Source organism: Crinia signifera, chromosome 2 (genome assembly GCF_055691185.1).
Source record: "Crinia signifera chromosome 2, ASM5569118v1, whole genome shotgun sequence".
Lineage (NCBI taxonomy): Eukaryota > Metazoa > Chordata > Amphibia > Anura > Myobatrachidae > Crinia > Crinia signifera.
The window spans coordinates 56,764,219-56,791,871 of NC_139218.1; the positions used below are offsets into that span (position 1 = coordinate 56,764,219).

Below are 27,653 nucleotides of genomic sequence, written 5' to 3' on the forward strand. Positions count from 1 at the left end.
ACGGGGCACTGCAGTGTGTGGTAATGGCCATTACAGTGGGAAACCATATGTAATGGACATTATGGTGTATGGCATAAAGTGTAATGGGTACTGCAGTGTGACAATGTGTAATTGGCATTACAGTGTATGACAATGTGTAATGGGCATTAGTGTGTACCAGGGGCAGTGTGTCTAAGGGGATCTTTCAGATTGCTATCCCGGGTCCGACCCTTCACACTAAACCCGTGTCGCCCATTATACACAGTTGTTCCTTTTTTTTGTCCTTTCTCATTGCACATCGGCCCGGCAATAACCCGGGTATGAGAGGCTCTACCTGGCACAAAGTGTACATGTGGCACTACTATGTGGTGTAATGAGGCCTCTGGCTTATGCAAAAGACTCCTTTGTCTTGTGCTACAGTTAGCGCTCCACACACCACTTTGCATACCCCAGTTTGTTCTCCAGTGTCCCCTATGAAATTAGAGAAACATTTAATGGTAAATAAATCCTACTTTATTGCTAATATTCTGCTTTTATGCAAATCTAGCCATTTAATTTGCTCAAAACTGAAATAAGTGGTGGCAAAAATACAGTACACTCACAAAACCTGAGCTAAAGATTTTGGTGCCACTCTGGTGCATATATGTTGTGCTTAGAGCAAACCTGAATTAGGACACAGCTGTTCCTGCCTTCTTTCTTCTCAACAACCATCTAAAGCACAATGATCGGTTGTGATAAATTATTGAACAGATCCAGTATTATTTAGCTCTCAGTATTATATGCCGTATCTCAACGATGCATGGCCGTTTCTCACAGCCACACCCCCTTTTTGTCGTTCGGCAGGCAGGACATTGAATCCTACCTGTCGAATATCAGTCGAGCGGGCCGAGAACGGGCCAGCGTCATGACTGTCGGGACCTGGAATTGAATGTCCCCCATAGTCTTTATATAACTTTTTATTTTTTGAGCTCTCACTATATTGTTAGAGATGTAAAAAAAATGTATTCTTCATATAGGTCTAAAGCAGCCCATACACGCTGCGATGCCGGGCTGTCCGTTCTGTGCTTTGAGGTGCGTGTTCCTGCGGCACCTCATCGCACAGTACAAAAAGTATGTGCTTGCATGCAATGTGATCCGTGCTATTGAAGCCCACAACGCACGCCCGCATCGGGACGTGTATGGGCTGCTTTACACACTATTGCAGTGGTTCCCAAACTTTTTTTAATCATGGCGCCCTAGTGTATCAGAATTTTTTCCATGGCCCCCCTAGGCCAAAAGTTACTTATTGAGAAATATTAAATTAACTAAATTGTGTTTTATATGTCATGCTTAGATTCAGTTATGTGGTGAGGGACAAAATTGGCAGCCACCATCTTTGGATTTTCCTATTAAATTGACCATAAATAATTTTAATTGGTCCTGGTCTACCAATTCAAGGCACCTCTGCAAGTGTCGCGAGGCACCCCAGGGTGCCACGGCACACAGTTTGGGAACCACTACACTATTGTTACTAGCTGTCCTAGGGTTTATTTGTTGGCCGATGTCTGACTTAACATCTCCTGCCTACTGACCCAGCACACTGTTGTCTCAAGATACTGCTCTCAGCCCAGCTACTGGCATCTGAAATCCATATATTTCATTAGTGATAGCTCAACTCTAAATACTTTATTTGTGTCTATAAATTTACCTGAATTTAAAGCACCTACACACTTTGAAATGTCTGTTATGTTGGGATCAAATTGGACTGCAAACTAAGGGCCTATACACATTATGCAATATTGTACATGATTGTTACAATTTGGTTCAGTTCAGTACAATATTTTATAATACCTACACATTATTTGTTGTAAAATGCGCACTCCTGTGCATCTTATGCGACATAGGGCCAAATGTAATAAGATGTGAGAATCAGAAAGTGAGAGATTTTTTGAGATAATTCCCCCTTTTTTTTAAAGCGGCAATCATTTACTCTGAAAACCCAGGTTGATTTTTGCCATGTAAATGATTGCTGCTTTAAAAAAAAAACTTTGAAAACTCTCCCAAAATCTCACACTATTACATTTGGCCCATTATACGATAGTCCTGCATGCAGGCTTGACGGTAAGATATTGGGTCATGCTCTGCACATATGATCTTATGTCACATTATATAGTACATAGGCTATGTACACATTAGAAGATATTGTATACAATTTCCCTTGCTCTTCTGGCCGTGTGATATCTTAACATACCTATTCTTCAGAGTGTGTGAACTCCTTCACACAAAGAGAACATAGCGCCTTACAAGAGTTATAACAAAACATAAACTGTAAAGTACACAGCATAAATGTGTAACAGTTCAAAGTATAAATAAAAGTACTGCAGTAAAATACAGGGGAAAGGGTAGAGCAGCCGGCTGTCTGTGTTAATAATTATTATATCAAGGAGGATGTTGCAACTCTCCCCACACAATTCTGTCACGTTAATAAGGTAGAGAGAGATTACCTGGTGTTCACAGGATAGACTCCAATGGCCCTAGTAATGAAATAACATGGAGATGTGACTAATACTGCTTTCACATTGCAGAAATGGGTAATGACACAGTATTCTTAAATGGGACTTTAAAACGGGTCTGAGCCTTGAGACCTTTCACATTGCAGGTGAAAACCCTTTTAAAAATAATTTAATACCATTCAAAATTCAACCCGTTTAACCCCCAAGGGACACGTTTCAAGCCATTGAAATAGAGCCATTCACACTGCCTAAAAAACGTCTTTAAAACGTGTAGGAACCGGTAAATCAACTCTGGCACTTTCACATTGCAGCCTTAAACGTTTTAAAATGGGAAAAAAACGGCAATATATCGGTTTAAAAGTGCGATGTGAAAGGGGTATCAGCTGGTCAGGAGCAGAGAGACACCAAATAACAAGTGCAGCAATAACACTGGGCAACAATCAATCTGCTGCCAGGGATTTAACCCTTTGAGTGCCAAAATCTCAGCGCGAGATGTGCAAAATACCAGCTAGAAATGCCAGCATCTCTCACATTTGTTATATAAATTTAAATAATGTTGTATTAAAATATATATATATTTCCTATATAAGGTAAACATTACAGGTCATTATGATGAATAAAAACTACTGCTTTGCAATTATTTTTGACACATTTATATGGCACTCAAGTTAATTGTGTGCGCCTGATCTTGAACGTTATGTTCCTTTTGCAGGTGGTTCTAGTTTTGCGATATGAATGTCTTTAATATTTATGAAAAATTATATTAAACCATGTTAAAAAATATATCTTTTTTTATTCTGATTAAATGTCATTCTTAAAATGTTACACATACTTCCCGTCCAGTTTAGGAGATTTAAGCAAAGAACAGGGTGAACGGTTCCACCAGGATATTCAGGTAATGGAAGAAAGATATCCAAGAATGTGGGATGGTCACATGATTGCTGAGTACTCTTGGAGTCTGCAAAGAGGCTGCCTGCAACAAGAATCCAAAAAAATGGTTCTCATAGCTTCCAAACATTTATTTATGCAACTAGTCTATGTTTTTATAACCGTTTACCAAATCAGATTTAATCAGACTGAAAATAAAATATCCTTTGAACTATTTTTAACATTGTTTAATTGAATTTTTCAAACATGTTAAAGACATATGCATATCTCAAAAACATGATCAGGAGCGCAAAATTAAGATAAATCTCTCCTGACAACAGATTGACTAGTCCCTAGTGCAGGCATGTCCAACTAGTGGTCCTCCAGCTGTTGTGAAACTACAAATCCCAGCATGCCTTGCCATAGTTTTAGCATTCCCTAATAGCAAAACTGTGGCAAGGCATGGATGGGACTTGTAGTTTCACCACAGCTGGAGGGCCATAGTTTGGACACGCCTCTGCCCTAGTGGAAGAGACCGATAATTCTTGCACAGTTCTTTTAATGAATTGGAGATGTACCGGCTGCTAGATGACATTACCTGTACCACAGAAAGCAGCTGTGCTGTATCGTTCTGTTTTCCAGCTGGTGCAAGTGTCTTAAAAATAATTACAGTGGAATGTGGCTTTTTTTAACACCATTAAGTTTCTAGTGACAAGTTGACATGTTTGCGGAGTAATACTTCTCAACCCAAATGAATATCACTTATCTTAAATATCACCCATTTAAGTTATTAAAGTCTTTTAAATTTAGTGCATCAATAGCCATAAAACAGTGCCTCACCCGTTACTACCCAAGTCACAGAAGATGGGTGGTTTTAAATCAGTCTGACAAATGCAATTATCTCCGTAGTATAATTGAATGAAGAGCATCATACACAGTTCAGCAAAAATTATTTTACTCTTTTTTTTTTTTGCATTTTGTTTACAACTGAACTTGTTATAAAATATATTGATAAGCAAAAAGACATGGGGCAGTATTCAGGGGTAGATTTATCAAACAGCGCTATGGGGCATATGCGCTATCCCCGTGAGCTAAAGCAGGGGATAGCGCTTCCCCTAAATGTAATGGCGGCGCTATGGGGAAGTAGAGATAACGTTATATACGTTACAGAGGCGTAACTATAAATTTTGCTCCCCCCTGCCAAAAATTTTACTGCGCCCCCCCCCCCCCCCCCCCTTCCCCCATGGCATTTCGGTAAGGCAAACACATGGAAAAAAAATACTTTTTTTTTAATAGCACTGGTTTAAAAAAACAAACCTCTTTTATTCAGAAGTTTGTCACTGACTGGGTGGGACGGGCGACTTGTTCCCCTGTTCTTCCCTCTGCTGTTTTCCTGGCTCCTCTGGCGCTCCAGCGTGTGACGTGATGACGTCACACGCATAGGAGCAATTGAAGCTGAGGCAGGGACCAGCAGACACTGCTGCTTCCCCTGCCTCAGTCTGACACGACTAGGCCACGCCCCCTGCTGCCCACCCCCCTCCCATTGGCTCTCTTGCACACAGTCATTTTTTTTTTTTAAATGACATCCGGATTCACCATCATGGCCGCGCCCGTGCCGACTGAGCGAGCGCATGGGCAGTGGCAGGCGGCCTGGGGCCGGGCAGGTGGCACAAGTCAGCACACAGAAGCCAGCAAACTGTGGTCAGTGTGCCGCAGCCGGACACTGACTTGTCCGGCGGCGGCGCCCCCACTATGCTACCGCTGCCTGCGCTGCCCCATAAGTATTCTGGACTCTGTCCAGACTCCGTCCAGGACCAGCACACAGCGCCCACGCAGCCCCCGCTCCCCCAAGCAGCAGCGGGGGCTGCCTCACGATATCTCCGCCCCTGATACGTTATCTAACTGGGCGCCTGCCTAATATACCTTATTTATTAAGATGCTGGATGGCCGCGCGCTCCTCTGTTTTTTGCATGGGCATATCGCCAGAAAAACGCCGCCGGACGCCAACGCATCATTCGTTATGGGAGGGAGCGTATCCCCAGCACTCCCATAACGTGCGGCCACACAATAATAAATTCGGGCGAAAGTCAGGTTCTCTTCACCACGATAAAGTGGTGAAGCGAACCTGCGCCCTTAAGGAACGGTAAGGGAATATTAATAAATCTACCCCTCAATGTGGCCGTAAAACAAGCGACCCTCACCGTTTAACCCCCATGCCGGCCACTCACCATATTCAATATACTGGGGGGAACCCTCATTGTCAGATGACGGCGAAGATTTCCCCAAACAGCGAGGTTCGTGGCTAATGCAGGAAGCCCGCTGCATTTAGCCGCGAGCCTCATTGTTTTAGTGGCCGCACGCGCCGTTTCCACAACGCTGTAAAAACCCAGCGAGATGGAAACGGCATGTGCAGGGGGGGGGGGGGGAGTTGAATACTGACCGCGTGAGCTGTGACAGTGAGCAGTCAGCACTGCTTGCAGTCACAGCTCGCAAAAAGCATTGAACATACCCCATGGACTCAGAACAAGACCAGACTGGCTATCTGGCACATGGCCTGAAGTACGGCCCAAAAGCCTAGCTGTCCAGCTCTTGGTGCTTTACCTAGCAGGTATGCTGGGAGTGTGCTGTGAGGCTACACCCCCTGACATGTGCACAGAGGCGTAGCCAGGGCGCCGAGAGTTAATAGGGTGCCGGAGCCGTGCACCGCAAAAGGCACCTGTGTCGCTCGCCTTCCCTCTGTGTAGCGCCGACCTACCCTCTGTGTGATGCCCTCGGCTGCTACAATTGGGGGGGGGGGGGGAGAGGCAGCCTGCTACAAATTGGGGGCGCGAAACATGCCCTTGTTCCAGGCATCGTGACACGTAGCTGCAGCGCTGCATGTGCATGCCCCATGACTTGGTCATGCCCCCAGGAGACGTACTGGAGATATGCCAATTTTAGCAAGCACAGGGATGCAGGAGATAATTTACAGCCCCTCCCTTACTGGGTGTAGTATATTTGCCCGACAGTCGGCATTCCGACAGTCATTACTCAGACGTCGGAATCCCGACTGCACAGTCGGGATTTGCGGGCTCGCTGCGATCGCCAGCGCAGTCGGGATTCCGACGTCGGAGTAATGACTGTCGGAATCCCCACTGTCGGGGAGCCGACCGACACCCCCCTTACTCACCAAAACCTTGTGGCACTGGCACAGGAATTTGCTGCTTACTGCTGTGTGTTGTATTGAGCTGGCCTATTCTACCATCTCAAGGAGGGCCTCCTATTTGATTTTCTATAAACCCTGAAGCAGGTCAAGCAGGCAGCAGTGTTTGGGGTGGTTTGAAAAGATGATGATCTGAGATTCCAGAAATCCAAAGCACCTGTCAACTGTTAAGGTTTGAGTCAGTCTGGCTACATAACGGCTTCTCCGCAAGACTTTGGACTCTCTTCTTTCTAAAATGTTGCTTGCTTTAAGTCTTTCCTGGAAAAGTTTTGTTTTAATAACCAAAATTAGGGGGTTATTCAGGTTGGTTTGCAAAAGCACACACCCCACCCAAATGTAACACTCTGCCCATGTTATATCAGCCCTACTTGCAATGCACATGGATTTGAACATTAAAGAAGAGTTTGCTTTTGCAAACCAACCTGAATTAGTCTCATTTTGAGTTCTCTTAAAGCATCATAATTCAAAAATGCAATATACAGTATCTCCATAAGTACACAAATTGTGCCTGATGTAGAGGTGTATACAAACCTTATGGATAAACACTGTGTATTTTCTGAACGGGTCTTGCATTGTCGCACACGGTTCCCCCTAAGCCGCAGTCTGATTGATGGGGTGGAAGCTGCCTGCAACTTGTAGGTTATTACATATATCTGAAAGAAACAAACAAATTAAATGTGAGGATCTTTATCCTAAAATGTGCTGACCCAGAACTGGTGGGTTGTTTTTTTAGTCTGTTTAATTGTGGTGTATAACAGTTCATATCATTAGGATCAAAACCATATCCATGGGACAACACATCCTGGATAAAATAACCCATTTCTTTGTTTTAAGCCATTATTCAAAGATTTGACAGTGTGATACTACAAGAAATAAGAGATGTAATAGTTAACTGAAAATGTCCATGTGATGTCCTAAGGAAGTGGTAGACGGCTCTCCAGACTGCAATTCAAGATACATACAGCATACCTCCCAACTTTATACAGCTCAACGGAATATGCTGTGCTATATAAGAAACTGTTAACAAATAAATAAATAAAGCTCTCCAGCTTTATAAAGTTGCATGCACCCAAAATTTGGGGGCCTGGATGGTTGACAGTTTACACTGTGGGGCATGGCCAGTGGCTCTGTGAGCTTCTGGCCTTGCCCCAAGCCCCTCTGCCTGCAGGAATAGACACTGTGCTCATGTGCACAGCATCTATTCACCGCTGCTCAGCGGGTGACTCCCAACTGCATCCCACCATGGGACATTGCCTGCCCTGGGCAGGACGTGAGAAAGTCCCCAAAAAACAGAATGTTCCGGCGGAAAGCGAGACAGTTGAGAGGTATGATACAGGTGTCATTGCTTGCTAAGTGGCCCTACTGGTCTCACGTACTTAGCAGAGTTGAATTTACACCTCATGGGGCACTAGGCAAAATACTGGTTTGGGCATACCTTCCAACTGCCCCGCTTTCCGCGGGAACATCATATTTTTTGGGGACACTCGCGCATACCATCTGGGGCTGGCAGTATCCTGCAGGGGTGGGGGCAGTTGGGAGTCCCCCGCTGAGCAGTGGGGAATAGACGCATATATTCCCACAAGCAGAGGGGCTGGGGACATCGCCAGATGCTCAAAAGAGCCAATGACCATGCCCCCACAGCGGCAAACCGGGACGTGGCCTCGCTGGAGTGAGTCAACTTGTAGGCCACGCCCCCAAATTTCGGGTGAGCACCTGCAGTGTATGAGAATGTCCCGCTGTACAGGTATAGTAAAGTATGACCAAGTTGGTCTAAAAAAAAAAAACTGGTCCATCCATGTCCATGTCATTGTTGACCTAGGGTATGTTGATCATTCTTAGGTGTCGGCCTAGTCACTGTCGACCAATAGAGGTAGACCTAGTGACTGTCAATCTTGACATTGTCGAGCCAGGGACCGGTACCGCCCACATACAGTGGATGAAACAGGAATTAGTGGGAGTGTGGTCAGGTTCATGTCACGTCATGCAGTAGTAGCGGAATGCTCCTCTGTAAATGTGTTGGAGGGTCCTATATCTTTATAGAGCCCTAGGCAGTTGCCTTGTAGAAAATCCACCTCTGGTTCTTAGTTACTGTACTGAAAGGAGTCAGCTGTAAGCTGTGTTCCCACCACATTTTAGTCACCTGCCCATTAGACAGCATTGCCAGTTGCTTCATACTCTGTTCTTTATTTTAAAGCTCCAGACAAAAACTATTGCTGTCCTACATGACGCGTTGTCGGAGGACTCACCGGCAGTTGGGATTCCGACAGTCATTACCCGGATGTCGGAATTCCCGCAAGGGGCTTCGTTGTGCTCCCCCCCATTGTCTTAGTCCCCACAGTCAGGATTCCAACATTGGGCGAATGACTGTCAGAATCCCGACTGTCGGGGTGTTCTACCACACCCGTCCTACACAGCGAAGAAGGGGAATTAGCAGGAGGACAAATCAAAGGCTGTGCAGAGGGACAGAGGAAACGCCTATTCTAGACTTAGAAGTCTTCTGATTGCTCATAGCATCAATGTGTTTTATTGTATTAATTCAGCCGATGAAAACAATGCAGACTCATAACTTATTATTCGTAATAACAGTGTTTTAGATGACAGCTGAAATCAGTTTCATGTCTTGCGATACGTAATTTTACATAACTATAAATCTGTATTCTTGGGAAATCACCTCACTCATTTCTGCAATACTTAGTTTCTAGCAGAAGTAAAACTGGGAACTGAGATTAACTGGTTAAAGAAATCAAATTAATACAAAAATAGTTACCGTATATGTTCCACGGTTTTTATTTTGTAATTTATCAGTAAACTTTCCTTTCACTGCATTGCATGTATCCTGGTTGCTAGATAGGGATGCTACGAAGACACCCAGTTTTCACTATTCATTCACTGCATTCCCTTAGTAATGTCTCGCTATATGCTCCTGATAGCTATAAATATGCATTGTTTCCTCTGCACTAGCGGCTTTCCCACTGCCTGGCGCTGACAGCAGGGGGTGAGCGGTTGCATAGCGCAGTGCTATGCAGGGGGTGAGTGGTTGCATAGCGCAGTGCTATGCAGGGGGTGAGCGGTTGCATAGCGCAGTGCTATGCAAGGCCGTCCTCAAAGCCGCTCATCTGCTGGTGATGGCCCGGCAATGATGCAGGAGCGCGCAGCAGCGGTCACCACTCACCGCTCATCGCCAGGCCATACACACTGGGCGGCTTTGAGCTGAAAGCTACTCAAACCTGCTGTTTTGAGCGGCTTTCAGTTCCAAGTCGCCCAGTGTGTATGGGCCTCACAAGCTTAGAACAAGCAATTTCGTCATTCACGTTATTACATTTATGATTGTTTTTCAATGTATTCATTATAATGTAAACACTTTCTATATTACTACACCCATCATATTTTAATCAACCAAGACTAAAAAGTACTAGACTCCATACACCTCTATTATTCCAGGGTCCCCATCGGACATAGGAATTTTAGGGACTAAGTAAAAACCGGACCAGGACAAGATGCCGGACTGGACATCAAACTCTGCATTCCGGGGGGTGTTCCGAAGTATAAAAACACACATACATACATACATACATAAATGGAACAAACACAATACAGAAGTGGATAAAATCAAGTGTGGGTGTTTCAATGCACTTATGGGGTTATTTTGGTTCACTCTTTCTGACAAATTCCTTCTTAGATGGACAGAACCATGTGCACTGCAGGTGGGGCAGATGTAACATGTGCAGATATAATTACATTTGGGTGGGGTTTTACTTCAAAGTGAGATCTATTTTGCAGTGTAAAAAATAAAGCAGTCAGTATTTTCCCTGCACAGAAACAAAATAACTTACCCAATTCTAATTCTCTGTGCACATGTTACATCTGCCCCACCTACAGTGCACATGGTTTTGTCCATCTAAGAAGGAATTTGTCAGAAAGAGTGAACCAAAATAACCCCCTTAGTTTGGTCTTGTAATGTCCAAAGTGTGCAGGTGGTTGGGGTGGTGCCACTCTTCCATCATGAATGCCCTTTTCAAAGCCTTGATTGGCAACATTGTACAGCAGCGAGTGGGCCACAATAATGTGATGACATGCAAATTGCATCATCATTTAACCTCCTGGCCTTGTTATATCACTGTGTCTCTGAGTGCCTCTATAGACGTACAGACTGAGCTGCCCTCATGGGATGAAGAGGGCACTCTAGTAGCACATAAGATTCTAACTGCTGATTTATACATGCCCAGAAAATGCAGCCTGAACAGCCATGATACACGAAAAAAGTACAAGAATGTGTGGGTGTGTGTGTGTGTGGGGGGGGGGGGGGGGGTGATCCAGGGATGGTAGAGGACCACCATGACTATAGCTCCCAGTAAGACGCACCTTCCCCATGGGAACCTCCCCAGGCCTCATCTCCCCCTGTGGCTGACCAGTGAGTCAGCTCTGGGGGAGGCAGCAGCCACCATGGAGAGAGTTTTTGTGGTGACCATCCCACCCGTGGATCTGTCGGTGTTTCACCTACAATCCTGCTTTTTTGCCATTTTGGAAAAGTGTATTAATAATGAAGCTCAAATGTAAATTTTTTTTGTTCACTTCCCTCTAACTTCATTTAAAATAACAAAAGAAATGTTCTCCTATGTGTTAGAATGAATGAGTCAAAAGACTAATGCTATTTTTGGAACTGCCAAGTCTACTGAGACCAAAGGTATCATTTCTATGCACCCAAAAACATAAAAAACAGTGGTATACAAAGGCAGAACTACCATTGGTGCAGCAGGTGCATTGCACCGGGGCCCCTGAGGATTAAGGGGCCCACTGCTGCCCCTGTAACCCCTTTCCCTGTCACATTCTGCCTCTCCCTGTCACCCACTGCAGTGTTGCAGATTGTGAACTTGGTTTGGGGTGGGGGAGGGGCCCCAAATAATATTTTTGTACCTGGGCCCAACACCCACAAGTTCCGACACTGGTGGTATAAGAATGTGACGGAATCTGATGCAAACGTTGATAAACATAAAGATGTTGCTGGAGTTGTATGACAGTGATGGCTCACAAGTCTAGGGCTACTGGCAGCTGTACACCTGACATGGTATGCATCCATCATCCTGGCAGACAGGATTACAGCAGTCACAATACCGATGCTAGCATCCCGACTAGCACCAGAGGAACGGGTCAGGAATGCCAACATTGCTGAGGATGCCAGCGTCAGAAATCCGATTGCCAGCATCTCTAGCATAATAATGCGGGCACCACACGCCACTGGGTTATGTTATATTAGATCTACAACGTCTAGGTCTACAGTCATATGGCTATTGGTCGACAGTCAAAAGGTTGACAGGGTCAAGAGGTCGATAAGGTCAAAAGATAGTCAAAAGGTCGGGAGAAGGTAGATGTACATAGTTACTACTGGCCCATCTTTGGGATGCTGGTCATCTGTATGTATTCCTTTGGGATGCTGGTCATCTGTATGTATTCCGTAGACACTGATAAAAGAAAAGGGTTTAGAAGTCAGCGGAATACATGTGAAGTTATCTGCGTCCCCTCGCCACGCTTCGGGCTCAGGGGCAGATTTATTAAGCTTGGAGAAGAGATAAACTGGAGATAAAGCGGAGAAAAGGTAAAAGGAGATAAAGCACCAGCCAATCAACTCCCAACTGTCTTTTTCAAACACAGCTGATTGGCTGGTGCTTTATCTCCTTTTACCTTGGGCGAGATTCACTAAATTAAAAATGCCGTAACAAACCCGATTTCGGGGTTTTTACCGCATATCCATATGCAGCAAAGCCCACCGCCGGGGCTTCGCTGCGGGGGGTTACAGCAGTTCTATATGGCGTAACCCCATGGAAGCCTACGTGCTTCCCTTCGCGTCCCCCGACACCCCCCTGCCGATTCGTGACGCACCCCCCTTACCTGTGTCCGGGCAGCCTCCTGCTGTGCTGCCCGGACCAGTGATCTTGTCCTCCCTGCACAGCTTCCGCGTGCAGTGAGGAGGAAAAGGAGCCCTCACACAGCCGTGTGAGGGCTCAGGGAGGGAGGGGAGACCCGCAGCACATCGCCGGCCTTCGCTTTGGCGTTAATAATCGCATATGTTACTGCATATGCGATTATTAAAACTGCGAGTGCCGGCGATGTATTAGAGAATCCCACCCCTTATCTCCGCTTTATCTCCAGTTTATCTCTTCTCCAAGCTTAATAAATCTGCCCCTCAGTGTGCTAACATAAATCATTATACATGCCACTTTCCCAGCGTTATATACCAAAATAACCCAAGCAGCCTACAATACGCATGCAGTTTTGTACGCGCCAGGCATAGGCGCAAAGTCGCAAACCAGCGCCAGTGGGCGGGGCAACATAATTGGATCGTAAAGTGTCTGGCAGTATAATGAGTTTAGTCAGTGGGCGAGGACATGTACTCAATCAAACAATGGGCGGGGACATGCGCTAGGTCAAGACAGTGGGCGGGACATGCCCTAGGATAGTAAAAACAAAGTGGGCGTTCCACTGCTGTTACGGGCGGAGCTACTATCCGTCCCTTGCAAGAGGCTCACATGACTGACAGCGGTGAGTGACAGCTGGCAGCGGCGGCGGCGGACTACAGCATCGGGCGCAGCATAAGAGTCAGTGACAGCGGTGATGGAGGAGCAGCAGGAGATGGTGTGGCTGCGGCCCCCGGCCTCCTTGTCCCTGGACGACGTGTACAGCATGGCGAAGAGCCTGGGCACCGAGCTGCAGGACCTAACCGAGCAGTACGGCCCGGAGTCGGTGTCCGGGGTGGTCCCGCAAGTGGTCCGGGTACTGGAGCTGCTGGAGAGCTTCGCGGCAGCGGCCGGGAGGGAGCGGGGCTGCCCGGAGCAGGAGCTGCTGATCAGGACGATGCAGAGGATGCATATGGCACGGGAGGAGCGAGCCACATCGGTCAGTCTCACCCTTGGGTGCCTTTACCTGGCCAGCGGCGTGGAACTGCAAGTCCCAGCATGCTGACACTTGTAGTCTCCCAGACATTGCCTGCAGCACATGTCGGCTGTGCTAAACAGTCAGGCTTTGTGTGTGCTTGTCTGCAGATGCCAGTGCTTCTTACATGCCTGCTGCACTGTGCTGTCAGGGTTATGGGACAGATACTGTATGCTAGGGCTTCTTGAATTTCATTACTTTCGCTCCGTTTTTTACTATCAGTAATGGCTTTTAGGTGTGGTGTAATAGGACGACCCCTAAAGGTAGACGTAAGACAAAAGGTTGACACAAGCAAAATGATGACATGGAAATGGTTAATATATGAAAAGATTGACATGAGGTCTAAAAATAAAAAAACAGTTGGTGTCAGTTTTTAGATCTCAGCACGTCAATCAACCTGTCAATCTTTTCATGTGTTGATGTATTGACTGTCAATCTATCATCTGGATACTGTCAATTTGTATAGGCCAGTCCAAATGAACAGATTATACATTTGTGTTTAATGGCTGTTATATATGGCTGTTTTATTTATTTATATGTGTGTGTGTGTGTGTGTAGCTATTGTGAGTATTTTCAGAGCACGCTGTGTTCTTTATGTTGTCCCTCTGCCATGCAGGAAGTTGTTTCGATCATACTTTCCAATGCAGTGAGGAGGTTAAATATAAAAATAGACTGTACGTGACTAGAAGTAAAAGTGATCCTTGTGATCTTATTGACCCTGAAGTCTTGTACTCTGTTTCCTTATGAGCCCATTGCTGGATTTGAACACTTGGAGTCCTGATTTTGAGTCGCATATAAACAGGTCACAATCCCGGCCGCTTCCAGTAATCCTATATTCTGCACTGGCCACTTTACCCGAAAGCATCCGCTAGTGAAGACCACTTTGCTTCATTATTATCTGCACTTGCTGCAGCCATTTCCTTGGTGCAGGAGATCCAACTGAAATCAGAGAGGACTCTGCAAATGTTTACCTCCCACTATGCCCCTAGGAGGGATGCAGTTAAAATCCCGGCGTTCAGAATCCCGGCGTTCAGAATCCCGACCGCCGAAATGCCGACACATTCTCCCTCCAGGGGTGTCCACGACACCCCTGGAGGGAGAATAAATTAGCGTGCCGAGCGTAGCGAGGCACCGGGCCTTCTGCGTGGCGAGCGAAGCAAGCCCGCAAGGGGGGGCGATCCACGTCCCCCCCCTTGTCGGCATTTCGGCTGTCGGGATTCTGAACGCCGGGATCCCGACCGCCGGGATTCAATACTGAATCCCCCTAGGATGCTTATCCTACATGCATAAGCTTTGTTATCATTCAGTAAATCCAATTTAAACAATGGTTAGTGACTGAGATGTTTATTGCTCTGAATCGCTGGTAACATACAATAGTACGATTTTAACTGTTTTCACCTGATTCTGATGGATCGGGCCATTGAATGGGGTGAAATTGCATGTGTTTGACATCCAAATAGACTTGATGTGCAGTTCCGTGCGCATTGGGTCAGTCAGAGTCGGAGGTTTGACGTTCTGCACATAAGATATATGTACAGGAGTCAGGCTCCCCTCCCCATCGTCCGCTCCTCTGCATGTAAAAAATGGCACATCGGATGTGAGGACTCCCGAGGAGCTGCCGGGAAGTTCAAGGGAAATCGGGTTTAAATTGTGGCTCAGACAAGTCAAAGAAGTGTTAGGGGGTCCTTCAGACGTAATGCCTGTACATGTAAAGTTAATGCTAGGCATATATATATATATATATATATATATATATATATATATATATATATATATATATATATATATATATATATATATATATATATATATATATATATATATATATATATATATATATAACTGTGTGGCAGCGGCACTCGACTTTTAGAAAGAAATAATCACCAGGAGCCTGGATGAGTTCCCCAACGTTTCGAGGCTGTGTGCCTCTTTATCAAGGTGCAGATAGACAGGTATACAATGTAAAAAACATACCTTTATCCCTCTCCGTTAGTGCGCAGCGTCCACGCCAGCGCCTCCTCCCGGCGCCGCGACCTGACGTCATGGATCCGTTGTGGAGGGGCGGGCGTATAGCCGGCATCACACAGTGGGCGTGCTAAGAAATACACAGTATTAATATATATATATAAGAGCATGCGAAAGTGCATACAAATGTGACAATGATCATGACAATCAAAAAGCGCTGAACGTGCTTACATATGAAGATAAACAAACTTGTGGCATAACAGTGTTAAAAATCCAACACATAACAGTGCTAAATGTGCAAAAAGGTATAAGCTTCAATATGGAACCTACGTATGTGTTAGCATCAAAAAAGAAATAAAGTGACAGACTGAGTAAATAAACATAATAAACACATATAGACATACAAAATTGCAGAGCAGATGAAACAATTAAATTTTTAAAAACAAGGTATGTTCACTGATTCATGAATCTAAGAGGTCGACTTCTTGTGTCGACACCCTCAAAGTCAAGGCTCACTGCCTGTTTTGTGAATACTATTGATTCATGGGGTAATATAATGTATTAAATGCATCTGCATAACACGACAATATAGCATAGGGACTGAAGATGATTACCAGATAAGGAAATCACCTATGACTAAGTCATGTACTTATCCGTGCTGATCAGTAGACTGAACACTCAATGTACAGGATGCTTAGATATAAATCAAGTAAGGTGCTCTTAAAGGAAGTACGACAAGCCTGTATACTCATTAAGCCCTTTTGGGGCCAAGGTTTCAAGCCTGAATATCCATCTACTTTCAGCTTGACAAAGCTGGAGGCCTCTGTCCCCACCTCTTTTAGATTTCGGAATTTGCTCGATGATTCTATATCTAAGGGATGTCAAAGGATGTTTCGCCTCAGCGAAGTGGCGAGCAACAGGTTGTTCGCTCATTCCCGTGGCTATGGCTTTTTTTATGGCCGATCTGTGTGCCGCTGCCCTCTCCCGGAATTGCCGACATAGTGTCGACTACATTGGCAAGTGATAAGGTACACAACATGATCGGACAGGCAATTCACCCGTTGTCTGATTTTTATTGGGCGTCCTGAGAATGGATGATGGAACGTGTCCCCAGGGGTCATAAAGTTACATGTGGTGCACCCACTGCATTTATAGCACCCGTTTTTGGGGGTGCTCAGAAAAGTTGGCCGTTGAATGGGGGGGGTTGTGACATCATTTTTTACCAAAAAGTTTTTTAAGTTCTTTCCACGGGTATAAGCACACATCAGCTTTTTATGTTGCAGGGAATGCAGGGCAGGGTCAGTATTGACTATAGGCCAATGTTTTTTAGTTATTTTTTTAATTTCAGTGCTGGCTGGATGGAACGAGTTAACCCATATGATGCTATTATCACCTCGATTTTTGGGGGATGTTTGTAATGCCTGATGTCTTGTCATACTGGTCACCTTTAATTTAGTTTTCAAAAGATCCTCCTTGGGGTATCCTCTGGCCAAAAATTTCTCGACCATTTGGTTCAAGGCTAGTTCTACTTCGGAGGGATCGCTGACAATTCGGCGAACCCGTAGCATTTGCGATAGGGGTAATCCTCTTTTCAGAGGAGTTGGATGATGGCTGGTCGCCAATAGTAAATTGTTGCGGTCAGTCTCCTTACAATGTAAAGAGGTGGTCAATTTGTTTTCTGTAACTGCGATTTTTACATCAAGGAACACAACACTCTGTTGGTTCAGGGTGTAAGTAAATTTCACCGCAGAGTTAGAAGCATTGTGGTGGTCTCCATTTTCTTGGACTTTTTCCTACAGCCCTGTGTGCAGGCGAAACCTACATACTTAAAGGACACCAACACCCTTTTATTGAAATTGGCAGCTTTGGGCAAGATACCCGACGGTGTTTGGTTGTGCTCAGTGGACGTCGCAAGCCTGTACACATGTATTCCACATGAGGGAGGGCTTTCGGCGGTCCGGGCACTCATCACTGATAATCCCTGTTACAAGGGACCCGACATTGATCTATTTATGCAATTGTTGCAAATGACCCTTCAACGCAATTACTTTATGGCTGATAATCGATATTATCTACAGCTGTGTGGCTGTGCGATGGGGTCCTCCGTGGCCCCATCGCTAGCCAACAGCTATATGTTTCAGGTGGAACAATTGGTCTTGTTTGACAACCAGGAGATCAGCAGGCATCTGTTGCTATATACGAGGTATATAGATGACCTGCTGATCTTCTGGACCGGTCCCAGGGAGAGCCATATATATATATATATATATATATATAATTTTCACTAACGTCCTTGATGGGATACTGGGAATGGTCTTAAGACATTGGGTATTAGAGGGTATCCGCAGGAGACAGGCACATCTATAACTTTGAAGCTGGGTGTGCTGGCTCCTCCCCTCTGATTCCCCACCCAGGAACCAGTTTAGAAAAATGTGCCCTCAGGAGAGGATGCACACTGCTGGAGCTCCAGAGAGTTTGTCTTCAATTTATTTTCTTTTATTATTTTGGGGTTACTGTGTTGGACTTCACAGTATCCCTGCTTCGAGGGAGTCAGTTGAGAAGGGTTCAGCTGCAGGCCTCTTAAGGTACCGAGCTGTCCCTGCTGCAGGACCACTGTCCTGAGAGGGTGTTTGTACTCACGGGCATTGCGCTGCAGTGATACTCACCCCCAGCATGCCGCACACTCCTGACACAGTCCGAAGACGTCTGTGGTGAGTAGAAACCGGGGTCCCCACAGTGGGGTACCCCGGCTCATTGTGCGGCAAGATGGCGGCGGCGGCAGACGCGGTACCCTGCACAGGGGCTGCGCAGACCCCCTGTCACAGACTGGCTGCGGGTGACAGTCCCTGGACTACCAGGGCAGATCCCACTATAAAACGCTGTTCAGTGTAAGGGCGCCATTAAATCTGACAGCCAGCGCCAGTATAAAGATCAGTGAAGCCCCTGCGCCATCACGGGGGGGGGCGGGGCTTCAGCGGAGCGAGGCCAGAGCTCTGAGCGCGCATACACTACTTCCTGCTTCTCCCTGGGCGCCATTACTGTCTCCAGATACACTCCTCAGCGGTGAGGTGTTGGACAGAGGAAATCTGCAGAAAACAGCAAGTGTATTTAGCGCTAAGATCGCTTAATTGATCACACTGTTCTGTGTTTGTGCGTTGTACCAACTCCTAAATAGGAGTTAAGGTTGTACAGGGTGTGCTGGTCTCCTCAGTATAATCTGAGCGCTCCCCCACGTGCTTGTTAAGCTACACACTTCCAGTGATAGAGCTCACACATATATAGCTGCTATACACTGCACATTGAATGTATATATATTTTTATTTCATTGTGATTGTGGTGTGTTTGTGGAAGAAAGGTTACTTATTCCTTCAACATGGTGAGGAAGTTAACCTGTCTCATTTGCAGCAGCAAGTTTGTGCCTAAGTCCACCTCACAGATTACTTGTGAGGAATGCATGTCCACTCAAGCGAGTGGGGCAGGGGTTTCACCCCAGATCAGTGGTACTCCCCAATCAGACTCACAGGAGCCTGAGTGGGCGGCAGGCATTAAAACCATGCTGCAGGCAGTGTCAACGCAATTGGCTGCAAATACAATGCAGACCAAACAGGTGCAGCAGGACTTAACAGTTCTAGCCGCACGGGTGGATAATATAAATACCACCACGGGCCAGTCACGGAAGCGGGCTGCGACCGCCATGTTGCCTGATTCAGATGATGATCTGCAGGCGGGTGACGACACAGATGATAATGTGGACGACGGGGCTCTGATCCCTGATTCACAGTCATCTCTTAGAGGCCCAGAACCTCTTATTACAGCAATAAGAGAAGTGTTAGACCTTCCTTTAGCAGACATGCAGGAAGGTGACCCGTTTTTTGGGTCTCAAAGGAAACAGCAAATTGTTTATCCTGAACAAGTTGACCTTGATGAGACGTTTAAGGAGGCTTGGAAACAACCTGAAAAACGTTTCCAGCTGTCTAAAAGGTTTAAGTCCAACTTTCCCTTTGATCCCGCCACTAGAGCAGTGTGGGATGAGCCTCCGGTTGTGGATGCATCAGTGTCCAGACTGTCCAAGAAGGTGGTTCTCCCCGTTCCAGGGGCAGCAACACTAAAGGATAGTACAGACAAAAAACTGGATACTACCCTTAAGTCCATGTACACAGCGAGTGGGGCGTCTCAGAGACCTGTCCTCGCCAGTTGTTGGATGGCAAAGTCCATTTATACATGGGCTTCTCAAATCCAGGAAGGCATGCTGGCCGATATGTCAATGGCGCAGGTCGGAGAGAGACTTCGCCATATCCAGGATACTGCAAAGATCCTGTGTGACACTCAAAAGGAGCTTGGAGCTATAAATGCTCGCTCTTCCGCAATGGCGGTTTCAGGCCGCAGGGCCCTCTGGTTAAGACAGTGGGTAGCTGATCCAGAGTCCAAACGTAGTGTGGAAAGTTTGCCTTTTAAGGGAGAAAAGTTATTTGGTAGCGAACTTGACGACCTTATATCCAAGGCTACAGCCGGCAAGTCGACTTTTCTGCCGACGGCTTCCACTCACGCTAAACGTCCCTTTCAGGGCCATACGTCCCAGTCCTTTCAGGCTTCTCAGTCCTTTCGGCCTTCCAGGCCCAGGCAGAGGGCGAGAGGCTCCAGCTCGGCCGCCAGAGGGGGCCGCGGTAGGTTCAGAAAACCCGCCAGCACAGGATCTCAGGATCGTGCCGCTAATGCCTCCGCCTCTAAGCCGGCAGCATGACTCGGGTTCCGACCCTGGAGTCACTTGCGAGGTGGGGGGTCGCCTGTCAGCTTTCAGCCAAGTATGGTCAGTCTCTCACCTGGATTCCTGGGTGAGAGATCTTATTACCAACGGCTACAGGTTGGAATTCGAAAAACCTCCCCCTCACAGGTTCTTCAAATCAGGTCTACCGGCCCTACAGGCAGATCGAGTGAACCTGCAACAGGCAATACAACGCCTACTGACGTCACAGGTTATCACACCTGTCCCATTGGAGGAACAAGGAAGGGGTTACTACTCCAATCTGTTCCTCGTGCCGAAGCCGGACGGCTCGGTACGCCCCATTTTAAATTTAAAGTCTCTAAACCCTTTTTTAAGGGTTTACAAATTCAAGATGGAGTCCCTCCGGGCAGTAATAGCAAGCCTGGAGGAGGGAGAGTTCTTAGCATCGCTGGATGTGAAGGACGCCTACCTCCACATACCAATTTGGGGTCCACATCAGGCTTTCCTGAGGTTTGCGCTGAAAGATCTGCACTTTCAATTCAGAGCGCTGCCATTCGGCCTGTCATCAGCGCCGCGTGTGTTCACGAAGGTGATGGCAGTGATGATGGTACTGCTCAGGAGGTCGGGGGTCAACATTATCCCCTACCTGGACGACTTGCTGATCAAAGCAAGGTCGCAACAGGTCCTGCTACAGGATATAGCAAGAACCAGACAGGTTTTATCCGAGCATGGGTGGATCCTGAATATCCCCAAGTCCTCTCTGACGCCGTCGCGGCGTATCCTCTTTCTGGGAATGTTCCTGGACACAGAGGTGAAAAGGATTTTCCTCCCCCGGGAGAAGATGGAAGCCATACAATCCCTGGTGATGGTGATTTTGGCAAAACCTCAGGTGACGGTTCACCAATGCATCCAGTTATTGGGCAGAATGGTGGCCACCTTCGAGGCCATTCAGTTTGGACGCTTTCACACCAGGGTGTTCCAACTGGATCTGTTGTCAAAATGGTCGGGCTCCCATCTCCTGATGTACAAGAGGATTTCTCTGTCGCATCAGTCACGCCAGTCCCTTCTATGGTGGACTCAGGAGTCGAACCTGCTGGCAGGTCGGAGTTTTGGCATCCAGGATTGGGTGCGACTCACGACAGATGCGAGTCTGCTGGGATGGGGTGCTGTGACCATGGACAGAACCTTTCAAGGTCAGTGGACTCGGTGGGAAGCGAGACTCCACATCAATATCCTGGAGCTGAGAGCTGTATACAATGCAGTATTGCAGGCCCAGGATCTTCTCCAAGGTCGGGCGCTCCAGATACAGTCCGACAACGCCACAACTGTGGCCTACATAAATCGCCAGGGAGGCACACAAAGCAGGACTTGCATGAAGGAAGCTTCCAAGATCCTGGCCTGGGCGGAAATGTACGTGGTGGCTCTGTCGGCCATCTTTATCCCGGGTATGGACAATTGGGAGGCGGACTTTCTGAGCCGTCACGCCCTCCACCCCGGGGAATGGAGCCTGAATTCACAGGTGTTTGCAGCAATTGTGGACCGTTGGGGCCAGCCATCGATAGATCTGATGGCATCCCGGTTAAACCACAAGGTCCCCATGTACTGCACAAGGACCAGGGATCCCTGCGCAGCGGCGATAGACGCCCTGACAATTCCATGGGTGTTCCCCTTGGTGTATCTGTTTCCACCCATACCACTACTGACAAGAGTTCTAAAAAGGGTTCGAAGTCAGGGAGTGGAAGCCATTCTGGTGGCTCCGGACTGGCCAAGAAGGGCTTGGTTCTCGTATCTACAGAGCCTGCTGATCGAGGATCCTTGGCCCCTGCCTCTAAGGAGAGATTTACTCACACAGGGCCCTTGCGTCTTCCAAGATTTAGGGCGGCTACGTTTGTCGGCGTGGAGGCTGAGCGGAAAATCTTAGCTCAGAAGGGTCTGCATTCATCAGTTATCACCACGATGATTCAGGCCAGAAAGCCGGTAACAAACGCCCACTACTACAAAATCTGGAGAAAGTACGTGGGTTGGTGTGAGGAGCAGAAGGTCCCCCCAGCAAAGTTTAACCTGAACAGGTTATTGTGCTTCTTACAAGCGGGATTGGATTTGGGTCTCCGTCTGGGCTCACTAAAAGTCCAGATTTCGGCCCTGTCCATTTTCTTCCAAAGAAAATTGGCTGTCATCCCGGAAGTACAAACGTTCCTTCAGGGAGTGCTTCACATCCAGCCTCCCTTTGTACCTCCTACACCTCCTTGGAGTTTGGACGTCGTCCTAACATTCCTTTAATCCTCCTGGTTTGAACCTTTGGAGTCGATAGAATTGCGGTATATCACCTGGAAAGCGGTGGTCCTTTTGGCCCTAGCCTCGGCTAGGAGAGTGTCTGAATTGGGAGCCCTTTCCTGTAAGAGCCCCTATCTAATTTTTCACTCAGACAGAGCGGAGTTGAGAACAAACCCGCGGTTTCTCCCTAAGGTGATTTCTTCCTTTCACCTAAATCAGCCAATTGTAGTCCCGTCTGCGTCTAGTTCACCGGATATTCCGGTATCCCTGGATGTGGTGCGTGTCTTGCGTGTGTATGTCCAGAGGACGTCAAGGATCAGGAAGACAGATTGTCTATTCATTCTGTATGTCGCACAAAAGAAAGGACACCCTGCATCTAAGCAATCCATTGCTAGATGGATTAGGACTACAATCCAACAAGCCTATGTGACGGCAGGCATGCCGACACCTCCGGTTTTAAAGGCTCATTCCACCAGATCGGTGGGCGCATCCTGGGCGCCTGCTCGGGGTGTGTCAGCTCTGCAGCTCTGTAGAGCTGCTACATGGTCGGGGCAACACACCTTTGTAAAATTTTACAAGTTTGATGCCTTGGCCAAAGAGGATACCCAGTTTGGGCAGGCAGTACTGCAGCAGTCTCCGCACGTACCCTCCCGTTCTGGAAGCTTTGGGACATCCCCAATGTCTTAAGACCATTCCCAGTATCCCATCAAGGACGTTAGTGAAAATAGGAATTTAATACCTACCGGTAATTCCTTTTCACGTAGTCCTTATGGGATACTGGGCGCCCGCCCTGTGCGGGGGTCTGGCTGCAGCTTATTCTGCTTATAAAGTTCAGAAGTTAACCTAGTGTCTTCTGTTTCTAAGGTCTAGTTCAGTGACCTCTGTTAAAGAAAATCCATCCAGTTGGTGGTATTATAGTTGTTTTTTATTTTTGAATGAATGCGGGTGTGCTGGCATAAATCTCACCACACTATTCACACTTATGTTTACATAGGTGACATATAAAGTATTCCTCTCATATGTACATTCTCCTTCGGGCACAGTTTTTCCATTAACTGGTTCCTGGGTGGGGAATCAGAGGGGAGGAGCCAGCACACCCAGCTTCAAAGTTATAGATGTGCCTGTCTCCTGCGGATACCCTCTAATACCCAATGTCTTAAGACCATTCCCAGTATCCCATAAGGACTACGTGAAAAGGAATTACCGGTAGGTATTAAATTCCTATTATTTGGTACTTCTTTACTTTCACGGCGCCACTAGATAGGACAGATAGGATACTAGATAGGATACGATTTTGTATGCGATTTGGCATAAGATATCGCTTAAGATATAGGGATAAGATTTACTATCCATTTCATTACCCCACTATCCACTAGGGCGTGGAGTTGATTTTATATAGCGTGGCGAGCGCAGCGAGTCACCGAGCCCGAAGCGTGGCGAGGGGACACGGAATGTATTTTATGGAATTGCATGCAAATGGCATGCGATATTGGGGACTTGCTTTGAAACAACATCCGTGTCCCCTCGCGGGGCTCGCTGCGCTCGCCACGCTTCGGGCTCGGTGGCTCGCTGCGCTCGCCACGCTATATAAAATCAACTCCATGCCCTAGTGCAGGGGTGGCCAACCGGTCAGAGGTAAAGAGCCGAAAAATATCGGTAGTCAAGCTAAAGAGCCGACATCATGCGCGCGCCGAAGGCGCATGCGCCAAAAAAAGTGGCGTAGTCTATTTTGACCCCTTGGGTGGGTGTGATACAAATATGCCTCCAATAGTGCAGTGCCATATATACATGTGCCCCCAATAGTACCAGAGACACATATGCCACGGTGCCAGGTATGCCCCCACAGTGGCAAAAAGCTTGTATGCCCCCACAGTGCCACAAACTGCTATGCCCCCACAGTGCCACAAACTGCTATGCCCCCACAGTGCAAATTTCCCAGCAGCAGCACTCATCGTTGTTGCTGCTGCTGCCAGGTGGGGAGAGGACAGTCTGGTGTCCCCCTGCAGTCCTCCTGTCAGGTCACCGATGGGAGGAGAGCACAGCACACCGCGCGTCTCCTTCCCCCTCATTTCCCTGTGACTGGGCCGCCCACCAATCAAAGCTCGCTGGCCGGCTCCTGATTGGCTGCTGGCCCACGAGCTCTGCTTGGCGGACGGCCCAGTCACAAGGATGCACAGTAAGGGGTAGGAGAGATGCGCAATGCGCGCTCTCCTCCCCTCAGAAGGAGAAGGGATTCAGGGAACCGGCAGCAGGGGGGACTGGGATGGACGGTGGGCGGCGGGCAGCAGTGGGAGCAGGAGCCGCACTTTACAAGGGGGAGAGCCGCATAAGGCTCAAGAGCCACAGGTTGGCCACCACTGCCCTAGTGGATAGTGGGGTAATGAAATGGATAGTAAATCTTATCCTATATCTTATGCGATATCTTATGTCAAATCGCATACTAAATCGTATCCTATCTAGTATCCTATCTGTCCTATCTAGTGGCGCCGTGAAAGTAAAGAAGTACCAATTTTTTTAAAGGTTTGTGTATTTAATTTATGTCTCTAAATAACTTCTGTTGTTTATTGGATGAGTCTAGTGATGCTGCCAAAGTTTGCTATTAAATGCCAGAGGCAACTGTGTTATAAGGTTTAGCCTACAATAATGTACTGTACAGTGAAGGACTTGATGTGACACGCAGAGTACTCTGCTTCACTAATGGAGAGCAGGTGGGATAAGTTTGGCTCATTATTTTTCTGTCTGATTAAATTACATCTGCTTAAGTCAGTGGTTCCCAAACTGTGTGGCGTGGCACCCTGGGGTGCCTCGGAGCACTTGCAGGGGTGCCCTTGGAAGGTGGTAGAGGACCAATTCAAATTATTTATGGTCAATGTCATAGGCAAATTCAGTGCTGGTGGCCTCCAATCATAGAATATGGGGAAAATTACTAAGATGGGAGTTCTATTTCACATGGGAAGGGCTACCAATCAGAGACTATCTATTAGTCATGTCTAAACTATGGCCCTCCAGCTGTTGTGAAACTACAAGTCCCATCATGCCTTGACACCATTTTGCTGTTAGGGAATTCTAAAACTATGGCAAGGCATGCTGGGATGTGTAGTTTCACCACAGTTTGGACATACCTGATCTATTATCTTCTAAAAGATGCTAAATAAACAAGAAGTAGATTTTAATTGGTTTCCCAAGCAACATCCCATGTGAAATAGAATTCCCATCTTAGTAAATTTTCCCCCTATGTGTACAAATAGAAGCGAATCCTGTCACTCACCACATAACTAAACCTAAGGAAGACATAGAAACACAATTTACTTAATTTAATATTGTTTGTAAATTACGTAAAAATAAACTTTCGACCTAGGGGTGCCATGAAAAATTTTGGGATACTCTAAGGTGCTGTGATTCCAAAAAGTTTGGGAACCTCTGGCTTAAGTTGCTATTGATATAAGGAAATCCCTTGATAAAGCAGGTTCTATTTCCCTAATTCTGTAATGCATTTAGAGCCCATTTATCAATTATCGCATTTACAATGCAATCTGGGCGGATCATCCCACAAGCCCTGCGATGTGTTCAGCCGGAAGCTGGAGGTTCTGCGCATGTGCGGTTAGTGCTGACCCCCTCCCTGCTGACCGCACTGCCCCGGCAGCTTTGCATCCCCCATGGAAACCTATGGGGGAGGCGGCCAGCGGCATTGCAGGGGGAATTGCAGCAGGAATCGGTGATTCCCCTTTTTGGTACATTCGGGGGATACTTTATAGGTCTTTGAAGTCCCTCAAGCCGAACCATGTATCCCTGAAAGCTACATCGGTATCTTCCACAGAGTATAAAATATCTTCCATATCCCTGTATGAATCAACTATGTTAAACCAGTTTCTTATTATTGGAGGAGAGGAGGAATGCCAACACACTGGAATAACTGACTAGGCCGCATTATTTAATTGTCACAGCAAGGATTTCTGGTATCTTGCGATCAATCAGGGCAGAGGACAGATGGAATAGTCAGAACAGTTGGTCAGATGGGACAGACTCTCCTATAATAATAGGAGAAAGTATAAGGAATTGCCACCATATATGAAATGGATTGCCATGGGCGCCTGAGCAACGCCAACATATATAGTGTTCATTCTAGCACCCTCTATCTTTGAAAACCCATGCAGTTCCTCTTCCCTGCCTGGGGTGTCGCTGTCTGCTGTAGTGCTTCTAGCACAGTGTGGTCTGTATATCATCACTTATATGCAAACCAGACCTGTGCTAGAAACACCACAGTAGACAGGGACACCCCAGGCAGGGAACAGGAACTGCATGGGTTTTCAAAGATAGTGGGTTCTAGAATATTAGGTACGCCAATCCCCATTTTAGAGAGTACAGTACATCAGGACATCTATACTAGCGGGGTTCTAGTTTTGTACTGGGTCTCCTGGACCCCTACACTTGTAGAGCCGACATAAGCCAGACAAAATATTTGAACCCAATTATTGTCCCCCACTTCTGCACCTAGCTCCAAGTCCCATGTTGTAGTAAAGTGTGGAATACGGTGGCTTGCATCTTCAGAGAGATTATGGTACATCAATGTGATAGTATGGGAAGGGGCTGAGGCACCATTACAAAGGAGTTCAAAAGGTATCGGGGTCTCCTGGGGGACGCCAAAGAGACCCAGAAATTGGAGGAAGTGGTTTACTTGAAGATATCACCAGTATTCAGTCTGAGATAAATTCCATCCACTTTGTAGGTCATCAAAAGACACGATTATTCCCACACTCATCAGCTGTCCGATCCTAAGAAGACCCCTTTCCAACCAACAGTGAAAGGCTTTGAGGTCCAATCCCTGGGGGAAATGAGTATTGGTGGGGAGCTCCGTTGTAATGAGATGCGCACGTTCCTTTTTGGGGGTTGGCGATCCGACCACCAGACCCCCGCTAGATGGAGGAGCTCCATCAGTAGTTTTTTTTTTTTTATATATATATCAATTAACAACTTATTATTTATTTATTTCCAGTTTCTTATATAGCGCAGCAGATTCCGTTGCGCTTTACAATAGTAGACGAAGTAACTTACAAAGTAGATGAACAGGAAAGACCTCTAAATCCAATTAATGTTTGGCGGTCACACCAAATATATATTTGATTTAGAATTCTGTTTTGCTTTTTTTTTTTTTCCACACATGCCTAAAACTTTTGCGGCATATTTAGTTACTTTTGTGCTGTTAAGCATCTGAGATTAATTAAAA

The 27,653-nt window shown here is 46.7% G+C and overlaps 1 protein-coding gene across 1 annotated transcript in view; it reads left to right on the forward strand.

Annotated features, from left to right (window-relative positions):
* Positions 1–13,023: 13,023 nt before the first annotated feature.
* Positions 13,024–27,653, forward strand: part of RILP (Rab interacting lysosomal protein) — a 39,542-nt gene continuing 24,912 nt past the window's right edge. The window contains exon 1 of the mRNA XM_083172170.1: positions 13,024–13,431. Coding sequence (XP_083028296.1) covers positions 13,150–13,431 — 282 coding nt within the window. The 5' untranslated portion in view covers positions 13,024–13,149. The remainder of the gene's footprint in view (positions 13,432–27,653) is intronic.